Raw genomic sequence first — 16,307 nt, 5'->3', positions numbered from 1 at the left:
AGATGCTCTGAACAGCATCGCTATTGACTCTGCTTCAACATTCTCCTTCGTCTGGAATATATCACAACCTCTGACATCATCAGGTTTTTTTTATAGCGGGTTGCTGACTAGTCCTCTGATCACAACTGGCTGTGCTTGGTGGGACAAGCCCATCTGTCCCTCAGTTTTACGGCTCTGATCCAGGCAGCTCTGATCCTCTTCACTTCAGGAAATTAGTGCAGACTAACGGCTGCTGTCGTAGTATTGCTGCCACCACCAGCAATGCACAGTTTCACCATTTGTCTTTTATCACATCTTTCATCCTAATATGTCAATTACAGCCCAATTTCTTCAATATTAAGATGTTTTCTTTCAATTTCTACATTTGTGGGAAAGGTGTGTCACAGGCACTTTAAGATGCTGCAGTGGTCGAATTTTTTACATTTTTGGTTTACACTTTTGATTTTAGGTTTGAAGCAGTTGCTAGATCCTGCCTTCCCAAGGGATCCTTGAATTTTGTCAAAAGGGTCTTTGAAGTCACTGGCAGAGTCTTTTTGAGAAGAGTTAGTCACAGATCCATAATGTCAATGAGACCTGGGGGTTAGACTGTATGGCAGAATAGTAGTGATGAGACTTACAGCTCTGTGAAGGAAAAGAATCTTCAGGATCCGTTCACTTCAATAAGGCTTTTGAAATGATCCATTTGTAAAATGTACATATTTCAAAGAACAAGCAGTTTTATCCCTAATATAGTCTTAAATAAATAAATTTTGGGAAACCTGGCATATGTGGATCTAATTCACAAAAAAGTTGAATCATCCATATTGAGTAAGATTCATATTTTTATTTAAAAGGTTTGAAATATAAACAAGATCTCTCGTACTCGTTGTCTTCCGCTTTATCCGGGACCGGGTCGCGGGGGCAGCGGGCAGCAGACTCAGCAGAGACGCCCAGACGTCCCTCTCCCCAGACACTTCCTCCAGCTCCTCCAGGGGGAGCCCAAGGCGTTCCCAGGCCAGCCGAGAGACATAGTCCCTCCAGCGTGTCCTGGGCAATCCCCTGGGCCTTCTCCTCCTGGTGGGACGTGCCTGGAACACCACCCGAGGGAGGCATCCAGGTAGCATCTGGTATAGATGCCCGAGCCACCTCAACTGGCTCCTCTCGATGTGGAGGAGCAGCGGCTCTACTCCGAGCCCCTCCCGGATGGCCGAGCTTCTCACCCTATCTCTAAGGGAGTGCCCGGACACCCTACGGATGAAGCTCATTTCAGCCGCTTGTAACCGGGATCTCGTTCTTTCGGTCATGACCCAAAGCTCATGGCCATAGGTGAGGGTAGGAACGTAGACCGACCGGTAAATTGAGAGCTTCGCTTTTCGGCTCAGCTCTCTTTGCACCACAACGGACCGGCACAGTGCCCCCATTACTGTGGCAGCCGCACCGATCCGTCTGTCGATCTCCCGCTCCATTCTTCCCTCACTCATGAACAAGACCCCGAGATACTTAAACTCCTCCACTAGAGGCAGGAACTCCCCTCCAACCTGAAGAGGACAAGCCACCCTTTTCCGGTCGAGAACCATGGCCTCGGACATGGAGGAACTGATCTTTATCCCAGCCGCTTCACACTCGGCTGCGAACCGCCACAGCGCATGCTGTAGGTCTTGGCTAGAGGGGGCCAGCAGAACCACGTCATCCGCAAAAAGAAGAGACGAAATCCACTGGTCCCCAAACCAGACCCCTTCCGGCCCTTGGCTGTGCCTAGAAATCCTGTCCATAAAAGTTATGAACAGGACCGGTGACAAAGGGCAGTCCTGCTGGAGTCCAACATGCACCGGGAACAGGTCCGACTTAGTGCCGGCAATGCGGACCAAACTCCTGCTCCTCTTGTACAGAGACCGGATGGCCCCTAATAAAGGGCCTCTGACTCCATACTCCTGGAGCACCCCCCACAGGGCACCACGAGGGACACAGTCAAATGCTTTCTCCAGGTCCACAAAACATATGTGACCCGGTTGGGCAAACTCCCATGAACCCTCGAGTACCCTGTAGAGGATGTAGAGCTGGTCCAAACAAGATATGTTCATGCAAAAAATATTTTTGGCTATATTTTCACAAAATTATGTATAAAATATCAAAATATAAATATGAAATACCCATGTGGCTCTGTACTACAAGTGTTGTGTGTGTTAATAGCATTTTAGTGCTGTTTGTAATATTCAAACAAAACAAAGGGCAGAAAGTAACAAAATGGAAGAGAAAAAAGTGAAATAGAAGTGAAAAAATCCGACTGTACCATTAAATATAACAAATAGGTTAACGCACTAATGATAAACACCAAATATAATGTGAAAACATTCAAACTAAATATTAGCTTTGAAATAAAATGAAGTGTATGAAGTGCTGGTTGGGGGTGTGGCCGGATACAGCTAATTTGCATAAAAATGAGAGATCCCTAAAACAGCTCATTGTGAAAGGAATGCTTATTAAGCACCAGTTTTTTGTGTTTCCACTGAGACAAAGCCCGGGCTCTAGCCCTGAAAAATTGGAGCTATCCCAGCCCCACAGGTTCTGTGCTCCAGCCCCAGCTCGGCCAGAGGAAAGGTCAGGATTTATGGGAGGATCATGGAGGAAAGCAGCCACTCAGAACGTTGTGAATGCTATGCATAGAGCTCTGGAGTGTAGTTTACTTTTGTATCTGTCAAATATAAACGGTGAAAACAGTAAAAACATTAAAAACACCACGCTTGAAGGAGAATAAAACGTCAGCTTACAGACAAGCAAGGCAAGTTTATTTATGTAGCACTTTTCAGCAGCAAGACAATTCAAAGTGCTGTACATGAAAAAAGAGAGAGACATATTAGGAAAAGTGCATTGCAGTGGCATAAAGGTAATTAAATAATTAAAGACAAAAAAAAGATTAGGTAAAATAAAAATTATTGATAAAACGATCGATAAGAAAATGAAAGGAAAGTTGGACTGAAAACTTAATAATGTTTAGATAGTACAGTCAAAGGCCCTTCTAAACAAGTAAGAACAGCATAAACTTACTGTCTCTTATCTTCCAGAACTTTATTTTGAAATGACCCTTCATGGAGTTTAAGTGTCAGTGGGCTGCTCACAGCTGGTGATTGTCCTCTGAATACGTTAATTCCGGCTCGGTTCATTGACGCTGTTTGTGTTCTGACATCTCAGTTGGCGTTAAATCCTGTTTGGCTCTCGTTTTCCAGTGCTGCTGCTGTGGATGAGAGATCAGCCGATCAGGATAGTGAAGCTTGTTTAGATCAGTGTTAATAGGTGGGGATATAGTAGCATCTATTAGCAGGGATACTGAAATAAATAACATTTGTGCAGTGACATTGTATGCATGCACTACAATCCTTCACAAAAACACAGTAAAACATGAGGATCAACCAATAAATAAGAGAGACGTTAATAATGACATGGCTCCGACTTGGCTCACAGCAAACTGGTTCTTTAACAGAACTGATTAAAAACTGGTTCTATCACCAGCTTCAGTTAAGAACTGGAACCTCTTTGGTGGAAAAGTTAGACTTTCTTTTAAAGCACTGAATTCATTTTGACAGCCAGCACCAGGTTGGTGACGGAGAGCTCAGTCAGAATTTATCTGGTGTTGGCTATATACCCAACAGTCATATTAAATAAATTACAGCATACCTTCCAATGAGGCTGCTTGGTCAGATTAAAAGTTCCTTTTAAAATAGCAACCTTTAAACGGGTATAAAACATAGTTTCAAAATGTTTTTACTGGTCTGATGTAATATTCTAATTCTAAATGCTGTGTTTTCATTAGCTGTGAGCAGAAAATCATCCTAATTCACACAAATAAAGACTATATAATGAGCTTACTTGTTGAATCAAGTTACTGAATTAAAACAACTTTTCATTCATATTTCTAATTTATTGAATATGAATGTACATCTTATGTATACTGCTCAGGTGAATGCTTCTGAGTTCTGTGCCACGTTCCTTTGGAGCCCTGATCCCACCTGCTTACTGAGCCCTGTGAACACAGCGGTTCTTCTATGAAACTGTGTTCATGGTGTGATTGATAGTGGGGCTTGTGTTTTAGTTAAACTACTATCTGAAAGGGCATGTTGAAACACACCAAAAGAACACTGAAAATAAACCGTAACAGTCTGTGAACTCACTGAGGTTGGATAGTGGGAACAGGACTGATGGACCCGTTTCCTCACGCCTCCATGATCCTTCCTCTTGTCTGGAAAGTTAGCTGAAGGAAGAAATCTCTCATTTACCAGGAAATTCAAAACTGTCTGAGCACTTTTTTTCTGGGTGGAATGTAACCATGTAAGATGTTTACATACAGTATATTTGAATTACAGTGTAACAGGTTTTAATGTTATGAAGCTGTTTGATATTAATAATAATGATAATCTTTATTTGTCATTGTAATTGTGCATTCCAACGAAATTATCCTCTGCATTTAACCCATCCCTTTGGGAGCAGGGGGCTGCCATTTAGCAGCACCCAGGAAGCATTCAGGGCTAAGGGTCTTGCTCAGGGAGCCAGAGTGGCAGGCTGTGGGATTCGAACCAGGGTACCTGTGGCCTCTCTGGGACATTGTTGTGGTAAAACCTTAAGGCAAAACAAAAACAGTAGGGGGTGGTGGCTGCCGCATTATATCAGGCAAGGCAGGGAGATTCCAGTTAAAATGTAGAAAACTAACTCATTAATTATTATGTCCTAGCTAAACCAGGCGGCCGTGTCAGGTGCCAGTACTTTCCTGCAGTTGACAAAGTGCTTTTTGTGGATGACTACACTGTAGGATGCAGGAAGGACTTGAATGGCATCCTGCTGCTGGACACAGCCCTCCAACCTCCTGTCACCAAGCCGGAGGACATGGTTCAGTTGGAGCTGCCGGTCACAGAGGTAAGAGTACATGTTCGGACAGGAAGTACTTAATGTCGTGGTTGTCCCTTAAGGTTGAACTCAGATTTTTTGATCCAAACAATACGTTTCTTTAGAGTACTTGTAGGAGAAACATTAAATCTCAGAGCAGAAACATCATTTTGAAGGGAAGCAGACCATATTTGCAATCCAATAGGATTTTGTTTAAATGTGAGAACAGACATTTAAATAGAAGCTGTTTTAAGCTTATTGAATGAGGCCTAAAATAAGGACTCCTGGTCTTATATCAAAGGCGATAATACTACCATAACCTTTTTAGCTAAATATTGTTTCTTTTCATAAAATGTCCATTATATTACAGCAATGCTGCAATAGCAAGTAGCTCAAAGTAAAACCATTACAATTTAGAGTCAAATAATTTGCTAATTTCCCACAATTTATTTAGGAAATGTATCAAGAAGTGATTAATTTCTGTTGGAAACCAGAAATGAGAAAAGAGGGCAGGTTCATTTTCTAGCTTTGTTGATGTTTGGATCTTGAAATCAACAGAAATGTTTTTGTTTGTTTAGGCACAGCAAATGTTGTCAGCATGTCAGGATAAGGTCGACGTGTCCAACACTGAGGGCTATGAACTTTTTATCAGCCAGCTCAAAGAAGGTCTGAAGAATACCTCACATGAGACTGCGGCCAATCATAAAGTAGCTAAGGTAAGCTAGTGAGAACAAACCACATTGTTTGTAACGTTCTGCAAAGAATGCAGAGAATACTACTAGAAATGTCATTCGCCTCCTTTTTCTTTACTGTATCATATACAGTGTTTGCCACATTTATTGGCACCCTGCGAAACATGTGTGAAAATCCTTAAAGTAAAGCCGCATTTCAACTATGGCTTCCAGAATGTGTTTTTTGCCTTAACCTAAAGGTCTTATCTTGAAACTATAAAGCTCTTTCAGGATTGTGTGTGTTGTTAACCAATGAATATGGTTTTATGCTAGCTAAACACTTATTGTGCTGGTTTTGAAGAAGGACAACTGCTGGTGTTTAGAACAGAAACAACGTTTCTGTGATATCTTTATGTTTAGAGATGTTTTTAGTATTTGAATTAGTTAGTGTATGCAGATGTGACAGATACTGATCCGTTTCTGTATATTCACACTATTCTTTAGCAATCAGATGGAGCTTCTCACTTCAACATTTCAGCATATTTGTACTTATAATGAATATAGAGGACTGAAAAAATGTTTTCATTTTCTTTAGTTTTAGTGTCATTGTGTTCATTGTAGCTGTATATTTTTCATCTTTATTGAATTTTCCATTGTACTTTACAAACATATCTAGAATCTAAGTTATGATTTAGGATTTCATTTATGTTTTTGGAAATGAAAGCTTTCTATAATGAGGGATATTTCAGTTTGTCAGGTGAGGACCAAAGAAGTGAAATGCTGTACTGTCCCACACACACAGCAATACATTTTCAGGTTGAGATTAGAAAATATTAAAGAAAGATTTCTCGTTTTGATATCAACGATAAACCTCTTAAAGAAGTGGGTATAAACTTTCTACACAAAGTTTTAATCATCCAGTCTGTTTAATCATTTTCAGTTTTGTTATAAAAGTGCACATGTTTAGTTGGCAAAACATACAGATGTTGCAAATGCACCTTTTTATTTATATATGTGTATATTTGTATATTGTATATAGGTATATTCTTTATTGCAAAAACAAAACCCAGAGAGCAAAGTGTACCCGAGTCAAATTCCTTGTTTGAATGTACGAACTTGGCAATAAAGCTGATTCTGATTCTGATTGGCAGGTTGTATTTGTTGACTGTCAAATATCTTAATGAAATGAGGGAATAAAAATCACTGTAATAGTTTTCCAGTCTCATCAAACACTGGCTTCTGAAGAACAATGATGGTGTTTAGAGTCCTAGGTTGTATTTGGAAAGGATTGAATGTAGCCACTTCAGGAAACCATGTAAGATCATGGGGCTAAGTAATGAGAAAAGGCTGAGGCTGCTGTCAAATGTACCTTGCTTGTATCTTAAGTTTCTGACACATGCAGCTACATTAGCAGGCGCTCGTCTCCTTGTTTAAACCTAATAAATTAGATTGTTAGATTAGCTAATATGGTTGCATTTTGTTTATGAACACTGTTATTGTGGTCACTTTGATTAGCTTCTTCTAACTGCTTCTCCACTATTCTTTCAGTGGGCAACGGTCACGTTCCATCTCCCTCATCATGTGCTGAAGCTTGTGGCTGGTGCCATCGTCAGTGAGCTGAAGAAGATTAACCTGAACGTAGCTGCCTTGTCTGTAGCCTCCTCCATCATGGACAGGCTCTCCTACCTCTTGTCAAGCGCCAGGCCTGAGCTTGGTGTGGGCCCCGGACGCTCTGTAGATAGGTTGGGGCAACCACTTTCTCACATTATGAGTCTATGTTGATATGTTACAAAAGAATTAGCTTGTTTCAGGTCTTAAACAGTGTTGGTTTATTGACGGTTTTTCATGAAATGCTATTTAACTGTTTAGCACTGTTAAAATGTTTCAGTCCCCATGATCTGTTAATGTGACATAAATTCTTTGGATCTCTGTTTTTCTATGTAATGTTATGCCTCTTTTCCATTAGTACCTACTCTATTGAGGTCGGGTCAGCTCAACAAGCTTTGGTTTGTTTTCCATTACAATTAAGTACCATCTCAAGGTAGGTGGGAACTTCAATAGCTAGACTGCTATTGAGAGCTTTGCCGGATTGCACTGAATATGGACTAGTGGAAAAGGGGCATTATTTGCGAAACATTTGCCTTGAGATCTGATTAGTTAAGGTTCCAAATTATTTCAAATTTAAGAGGATTTCAGGGTGTGTTGAAAATATGAAGAGAATTTACTTACTCTTTACTGTAAAACAGATGCAGGGCTAGTATCCAGACCACCATTCAAAATTCAGTTTGCTTCCTAAAAGTGTTGCTTTCCACAGATCCCTGATGTACAGTGAGGCCAACAGGCGGGAGACGTTTACATCATGGCCACATGCTGGTTACAGATGGGCTCAGCCTGATCCAATGGCTCAAGCAGGGTTTTATCACCAGGTATGTTCTTAAGTAGGTCTTTGCTAACAGGCAGTCATATTTAACTATATTAACTTTTTCTCAAAATTAGCATGTAGTGAAATGACAGAACAAAGAATCAACCTGGGGTGGTAAGTTATTCTTGGTAATGGTAACACCAAAAAATGACCAAAAGTCTTCATGCAAATTTAGTTCCATCAAACACTGCTGTCTGGAGTAAATTAATAAAACATTTTCTGAACCATAGAAAGCTGACTTTTTCATGAACGCAGCACACGATGAAAACACAAGTACTTTCTACAGTGAGATCAACAAGCGGATTCTACTTCAAGATTCAACACAGGTTATGTGCAAACCTGGAACATAGAGTCACTGAAATGTGAAGGGGAATAACGACACAAAGAAATAATCCAGATGCACTGTTCATCACCTGTTAATCGACTTTCAACGTGCTTCATGAGGTGTCGAAGTCCATTTGATGAGGGTTAGCATAAAGCTCATCTATTAAAAGGAATCAGAAGTGCTACAGGCTTAAACTATAACCTAGAGAAGATCAGCTGTGATGAGTGTCCTGCCTTCAATGTGAATAAGAATGGAAGAAACATTTTCAAGTATAGCTGTCTAAAAGTTTTCCATTATCACAAGACAACTTGTATATTCAAGCAAACAAAGCCTAGTTTCATGTTGTTCGATCGTTCCCTTGTGTCGGCCTTTAACTGCTTTTAACTGTCATCTACACATGTTTTTTACCCTCATGATCAGCTGAAAGTAGGACTTCACAATCTAGTACAAAGCATTGTTATATCATTGTTTTTTTCTAAAGTAGGTGAATAGACTGCTCATTATCTGGGGTCTATGTTTGATATGAACACAAAGTAGAAAGACATCAACACCATTTATCACAAGTAAAATTGAAATAACATTTACAGATATGATCAAATATCGTGTGTTTTCCTAATTTAGCAGCTCTAGCTAAAACGTCCGAACACTGAATGGAGCTTTGAAGTTACTCCACCCGTTACACCTTTGATTCCATCTAGGCATCAAGAGAGCCATAAAAATAATGCACTGTAAAGGTAAGCTGGGATCATGGAACAAGTGTGACATAGTGATGCAATACAAAGCAAAGCAAAGACAGCAGCAGAACAGATCCATCTCAGGTCCATCTTATCTAACCAGCAGAACCAGATGCAGATATCAGTTTGACTTTTATTTGAATCACTGAATGCAGGAAAACTGGGGAAATGTATTGCTGAGATGAATGCCACACTACACCCAGACAGGGAACGTCAATAGTATATAGCTGCAGACACTCAGCACCACTGTGAGACCCAGCATCACTCAAAGGACCCACAGTCTGAAACCCTTTCCGGTTTGTGAATGATGTTACTTCTGATTAACAAATGTGCAGAGAAAATCTTGGCCAAGTTCTCTTCCACATTACAACAGCACAAAGACTAATAATGTGTGAATAATGTATAATATGACACTAAAGAATTTACAAACAGGAAAAGGCCTGGTAGTGGTCGGGACCTAAGAACGGTGCCTGCAGCTGTATGCTTCATGGGAAAGGTCAACGTGACTTTTAGTTGTTGACAATGGAAGGTTTATCTGGAATAAAGATTATTCTTTTGGAATTACTAGTGCATCCATAGTTTTGCAGAAGTGTGTAGTCAGGTTTGTACACACATTTGCTGATCAACAGCTTTTCTATTGGTGCAGCAAAGGGGGTACTGAAAGACAGGTTTGGACAGAGGGTTTTATTTTAGTACCTACTTTTGGAGTTAGAGGAAGAAACATGGCCTCACCTCTCCCACTCTATGCTCACCGTTTGCATCTTTGCATGTTGGATGACAGTAGCAAAGCTAAATTTGAGCAAACATCACCAGGTAATATCAGTGCTGTGTCTGTTTTTATAAAAGAAAGCTATGATAAAACATAATTGTTGACAAATTTTATTGCCCATCTTACTTTCTGTCCACAGCCTGCCTCAACAGGGGATGACAGAGCTATGTGTTTCACCTGCAGTGTGTGTCTGGTCTGTTGGGAACCTACGGATGAGCCCTGGTGAATAGAGTAGCATTAGTATTTTAATGCACATTTATCTCGTGGAATACTTGCCTAACAGCCTTCCCTTATTCCCCCAGGTCTGAACACGAGAGACATTCTCCCAACTGTCCCTTTGTGAAGGGAGAGCATACACAGAATGTTCCTCTGTCAGTAACATTGGCGACCAGCCCCGCTCAATTCCCCAATAGTTCTGACAGTTCAGACAAGATCGCCTGCTATGGCTTTGGCAGCTGCCCACAGTTTTTAGCTGCTGCCACAAAGAGGGGCAAGATCTGCATCTGGGATGTCTCTAAAATGATGAAGGTAAGAGCTGCTAGCTTCTAATGGATGGGACTGAGTTTGGGCCTTTTTCTACTGTTTTAGGCGCGGTTGTCGATTAAGAGAGCAGTTTTGTGCTCATCAGGTGCACCTAAAGTTTGACGTGAACCCGTACGATCCAGCCATCCTCCGGCAGCTGATCCTGTGCAGTGGTGAGCAGGGTCAGCAGGTGCTGACGGAGTCTCGAAGGCCAACTCTCACTTGGTTGGAGGAGTCATCTTCCTGCTCTGACCTACCCAAGCTAGAGGGAGACAGGTAGAGGATACACTTGTCTATAATATTAGACACAGACATGGAGTCACAAATTGTTAAAACAAACCCCCTTCAGATCTTGAGAATGTCCTTAGTTCTTCTGCGGAGTTTTGAACGTATCTAGTCAACTTTAAACTGCCACTACTCGACAAATTCTCGAGGAACAGGTTACAATGCAAGCAGGTTTATAAGGATGAATATGAGAGGTCATTGACCCATTTTGTTTAAGAATTTAATTTTCTTTAAAAAAAAAAAGCATAAAAGAAAGAAACCAAGCTCAAGGCAGACGGGCAGACAGCTGACAGTTACCGATGATGTTGAGTATGGAACGTCATCCTCAGGCATCTTTTTATTAGATTTTTATCATTATTATACCTTTTTATTTATCCATAAGGTCCAGTTGAGATCAGAAATCTCTAACAAGGGGAGACCTGATCAAGACAGCTAAAATCCAAACTATATAAAATATACTGTTGAAATCAACGATGGATGTTAGTTTACGAACTTTTTTCCATGACCAGTGTGCGTGGTAGGAAATAACTGCCCTGCCAAAATGTGTCAAAGCCCTGGGAACTTTCAAATGCAACTGTTTGGTGGTCAGATGTTTAAAAGGTAGTAGCTTGGCAAGCTAAAAGTCAACCTTCTAACTATTCACAAATGCTTCGTGCTGAGCCCAGTGGGCATGTAATCAGCCACAATGGCTGCTTGTGACAAAAATTGTAATTTAAAAAAAAAAAAAAACTGGTAGCATTCAGGTAAATGCAATTTCTGCTCCACTTCTGACCACTATTGTTATTCAGGTATGCATGAGTGGTTGCAAGGATTGCTTTGTTCTATGCTATGTTGGAATACTTTTTATTAGTGAGCTGTGCCCAACACAGCAGAGGTGAGTGAAAGCAACTGAAAGACTCCATTTTTTGTCAGTGTGTGTTTTATTGTGGATATTTAACTGCACCACAGTGATATAGCTGTTAAAATTGGGTCAAAAAGTATCTGCTGCAGTATTGTTGCAGTATTTAGCTGTTAAAATGGGGTTTGACAGTATCTGTCATACATTTCCAACCAACTGTATGTCTAAGATTATTGTATGTATATGTAAAGCAGATTTCATCCCATGTTGTTTGGCCCCAAAAAGTCCCCTCAAGCTACTTTAAAACATGTTTTTATGAGAAGGGGAGTGAAAAACTGAAACAATCATTCATTTTCCTCAGACACTGAGAAAAGAAACCATATCACTGCTTCAGCTAGTTATAATGTGTTGGAGAGAACACATATTGGCTTGATTTAATAACGTTACTTGGACATCAATAGAAGTTTTGACCTGACAGGACATAAAAAGTGAAAACCGCTGTATAACAATACATTATCTAACTTGAGAAGCTTTATGCTGACAAACAACAGCTATTGCCTTGATGGTCTGGTCAAGTCAGAAGCTTTCCGTCTTTGCACTAACAGGTGTGTCCTCAGCCCTCATTAGATTCCAAATCTATTATAATCCTGTGTACCAAAGTGTTTTGAACAGAGGCAGTTTCTGGTGGGTGAAGAGAAATCCACCCTCTTCTCAGGCTTAGTTTTACCAAGCTGCCTCACTTTTCTTGTGTACCAGGATTTAGACAAGAGTGTTTGTTCCAGGGCTGCTGCGTGTTGTAGTGCTAGAGCGGGGTTGATTACAGAGGCTGCAGTCCTTGATGCTGCCGTTTTGGGTTCAAATCTCGACCTTAAGATCTTTATTGCATGTCTTCTCCCCTTCTCTCTATTTTCTGTCTGGTAACTGTCAATAAAGGCCACTAGTGCCAAAAAAGAGTGCCTGTTCCATCCTTTCTACATTATGGAACCACTCATCCATTTGACAATTTCCCTTTGAAACATTGTTTGTCAGGAAAGCAAACTGTATTATGTTTAAATGTATTTGGCTGTTGAGCTCTGATGTAAATTATGTTAAGTCATTATGCATATATGTAGAGATGGGTACTTTTCACAATTGAACCAATAAGGTACCGATGCCCGGTACCTGGGAATCGTATTGGTACTCAACAATACCAATTTTCAGTACTTTTGTGTGTGTTTATGTGGTAATAAAGGTTCATTTGTTTAATAATCTCAAAATCTTTCAATTTAGCAAATTTATTTCTCAATATATAAACTATAATGAATATATCAAACAACATCCAGCTGTTTGTATTGAAACATCTCAGTTGTTTCAAACGTTTCTTCCCCCATGTTGGCGGCTGCAGACGACGAGTCGCTAACCGATGCAGGCGTGCTAACCGTGCAGAATGCAGGAGTTGTAGCCGTGGATCTGAGGCTGACAAAAATTGCTCTTCAGCCTTTTAAAAAAGTCTTGTGCTTCACCAGGTGCTTCCTCAGATTAGAAGTATTTCTGCCGCTGGCCTTGCACTTTGTGTCACAAATATTGCAGCGAGCGTAATCTGCATCGCATTTTGAAAAGTGGAGCCACTCTTGAGCACTTTCTATCAGACATGCCTTGTTGACGGCACCAGCGGCTACTGACGTCATTACCCGCTGCTGCTGAGTTTTTCACCTTGTCGATTTGCTTTCTCTGCCCTAAGCCTCCTATTCAGTGTAGCTGATAAATATGGTTCCAACACATTGTGATATAGGGAGATGACTCAACAAAGTACAGCAAAACCTAAAAAAACTGGTGATATCACCAACTAAACTCTAAATTTGTGACCACAAGTTGTTTTTAGTTTTCTCTTTTGTATGCTAATGTTTTTACTCACTTCTTCAGTGATGACCAGCTGGAGGACTCTGACAGCGAGGAGCGTTCACGATCAGAGTCAATAACAGGTATGCAACCTGCTGCTATCCTGTTTTTGTTAAGGCAGTGTTTGCCTTTTATGAATTACTTTTTGTTTTCTCAGAGTTAAAGTCAACTTCTTGTGGTAAAAGATATCAAAAAGAAATTTTAATGATCAAAAACAACAAATTTGCAGTTTAACAAAAACTTTCACACCTTATTGATCTTGTTGCAGGTCACCCATCCCAGTGGGAGAGCATGGACCTGAGTCTCAGTGTGACAGCACTCAGTGTGCTACAGCAGCCAGAGAAACTTCAGTGGGAAGTAGTTGCCAGTGTTTTGGAGGATACTGTCAAGGACTTGGAGGAGCTTGGTGCAAACACCTCGTTAAACCAAACAAAGGCCCACAGCCAGGCCAAACCAAAAGACAAGGTGCCTGACCACCACAACATTCCCTTTCCTTGCTTGCTAGCTGGAGGCCTACTCAGCTACCGCTCAGCCTCTATAACCCCCATGGCTGTTCCCCCATCTGCCTCAACTGCAACACGCAGGACCACTGATGGTTCGCTAAGGACTCAGGCTGCTGAGCCACTTACTCCATCTCTGCAGGAACATGGTCCAATGGAGATAGATCCTTGCCACCCCCAGACTGGTACGCAGGAGCAAGGGTTCTCTAACTTGGCAGGTTCTCAGCTGCTGAGTCCCTCCTCTCTGCCAGCTTTGCACAGGACTATCCCTGTGCTGCTGCTATATAGTATTAGAGAGGTAGATGACAAATCCTCAGGGCAGGTATTTGCTCAGATGAACAATTTAATGAGCAAAGGTCTTCATGAGGAAGGCTTCACTGTGCCACAAATCATTGAAATGGAGTTTGACACACATGAGCAACTACTTCTTCAAGATCCTCCAATCACATATATTCAGCAGTTTGCTGATGCAACAAATCTGGCAGGTATAGATGGGCATGTGGACAAGTGGAGCACACTGGCAGCAGCAACTGTTTCTAACCCCCCTCGACCTGGGACACTGGTACAGTGCTTAAGGCTGCCAAAACAGCTGGAAGAGGAGAATCTCTTTGTGGACTCTATAATGCCGTGCTGGGACGGAGTGCACCTTTTGGTTGGTCTGAAGCCTTGCGGGTTTGAGTCTCTAAGTGCTTCAAACCAAGTTGAGGCTCTTAACAATCTAAACCGCCTACACTCAGCCCTTTGCAGCCAACGTGAAGGTGACCCCCTTCGCCCTTTGGCCAATGGAATGGAAGGCCATCACCCCGGGGGGTCCCCACCTCAGACTCCCTTCATAGTACCACCAGGAAACCACCACCAGCAGCAGGAGAGGTCCCAGAGTCGTGGGAGTGGAGGGGGCTATCTTGCACTCTACAAGCTCAACTACTCAACTCGAATTGTTACCTTAGAAGAGGAGCCGATCAAAGTACAACAGATTTGGGACCCTTGTGATGCCATTACTTCTCTAATTTTGCTTCCCCCAGATGTACTTGACAGCAGAGAAGATGAGAGTGAAGAGGCTCCTGAAGAACCACTCCTTTCAGCTTCAAAAAACTGTTTGTCTGGGTCAGGAATTGAGACTGCATGTGAAGCAGCCACAACCAGCAGTGCTGGTAATATCACCAGTACCTCTGCCTACAGCCACAAAGAGTGCAAGAAGGTGGAGATGGCAGGCCTAGGACATCTGGTGGTCACCACACAGGCCGGCTTTATCATGATATTGGACCTGTCCACTCTGGAGGTTCTGGCCAAGGTGGAGCCACCCAAAAAGGATGGGTTAACTGAGGAAACTGACCCATTTGTCTCAGTGACCTACTGTTCTGGGACAGACCGCCTTTGTGCCTGTACTAAAGGTAATGTTTTTGAACTGTAATTGCATATTTTCTGGCAGACAGCACAGTTTTTAACTGGAGTGAGTTAGGATGGATTGAGTGTTTGCAGATTTATTTAGCCAGATGGAATTCTATAACGTTGTGTGATCTGTTGGAAGAAGTCTAGATTGATCGATTTTTTGCATTATCCTTTTGGTATAGGTATAAGAAACACTTTGGCTTGTATCATAGTAGGTAAATCATTCACCGATGTCTTAAGCCTAGTTGTGCCTGAGATATAACAGGAAGCCATTCAGAACTTAAGCGGTTAAATTAAATTAGTTTCAAGGTAGTAGACATTTGTGTATAGCTTTGTTTTGCTTGTGTGCCATCAGGAAGGTTTGACTTCTGTTGGCTTTCAACTCCAAACATAATCATTTCCTAACCACAGTGATAAAATTTACCCTTCAGATTGATGAATCCAATAACATTCTCGAATTCTTGGTGGTCGCATAAAAAGTTTGTCTTTTAGGTTTTCAGTTTTTTAATGAGTGCCCTGTAATTTGATAGTCAGTTTCTGTTTTGAGAGGTAAGTGAAAGAAAATGTTGTGCTGCCAGTCCAACGCCAACTTCAGTATTGTGGTTCAGCTCAGGCTCGGCCTTTAGGAATCCAGTAAGTGCAGTTTTCAAACTTAAAGTGATGTTTTATTCCACTGCAGTCTATATAGAAATGCGATGGAGTTTGTGGAAATGCTCTCAGTAGTACCCTGATAGATGTTGGATGGAATCAATAGTCTCTTAACCTCCTGAAAAAGTGCATCCTCTGCTCATCTTTCATGGGCAGGTGCGTGTTGGTCTTAAAACTCCACAAGAGAACTTTAGTGATGTAAACTACAAAGACATTAGTGATCATGATACACTTCACAAGGGGTACACCATTTTTAGTGAATGCTCGGATTTACAACTTTACTTTTGCTAACATTAAGGGACTTGTTCTGGTCAGTAACCACCCCCACCATTACTCTGTAATGTTTTGTAGCTGCTGCTGATGAATCAATTCACTCTTTTCTCATTGGTGTAATTAATGAGCTGTTTTTAATTAAGTTAATACTATAGTCATGTGTTTTAAAAAGGATAAATGACTTAGTACTCATCCATGG

General features: G+C 41.3%; 1 protein-coding gene across 2 annotated transcripts in view; it reads left to right on the top strand.

Moving 5' to 3' along the window:
- Window positions 1-16,307, top strand: part of birc6 (baculoviral IAP repeat containing 6) — a 114,129-nt gene that overhangs the window by 5,384 nt on the left and 92,438 nt on the right. Inside the window, exons 2-10 of one of the 2 annotated variants that reach the window (XM_047352390.1) lie at window positions 4,703-4,884; window positions 5,433-5,570; window positions 7,074-7,267; window positions 7,840-7,951; window positions 9,915-9,997; window positions 10,078-10,303; window positions 10,404-10,573; window positions 13,323-13,381; window positions 13,567-15,189. In XM_047352390.1, coding sequence (XP_047208346.1) covers window positions 4,703-4,884; window positions 5,433-5,570; window positions 7,074-7,267; window positions 7,840-7,951; window positions 9,915-9,997; window positions 10,078-10,303; window positions 10,404-10,573; window positions 13,323-13,381; window positions 13,567-15,189 — 2,787 coding nt within the window. Of the gene's footprint in view, window positions 1-4,702; window positions 4,885-5,432; window positions 5,571-7,073; window positions 7,268-7,839; window positions 7,952-9,914; window positions 9,998-10,077; window positions 10,304-10,403; window positions 10,574-13,322; window positions 13,382-13,566; window positions 15,190-16,307 lie in introns of those variants that run through there. The other variant, XM_047352389.1, reaches the window with a different exon arrangement.

This window comes from Girardinichthys multiradiatus, chromosome 22 (assembly GCF_021462225.1).
Source record: "Girardinichthys multiradiatus isolate DD_20200921_A chromosome 22, DD_fGirMul_XY1, whole genome shotgun sequence".
Taxonomy (NCBI): domain Eukaryota; kingdom Metazoa; phylum Chordata; class Actinopteri; order Cyprinodontiformes; family Goodeidae; genus Girardinichthys; species Girardinichthys multiradiatus.
The sequence above is the reverse complement of the archived record's forward strand: the minus strand, read 5'-3'. Positions and strand labels throughout refer to the sequence as shown.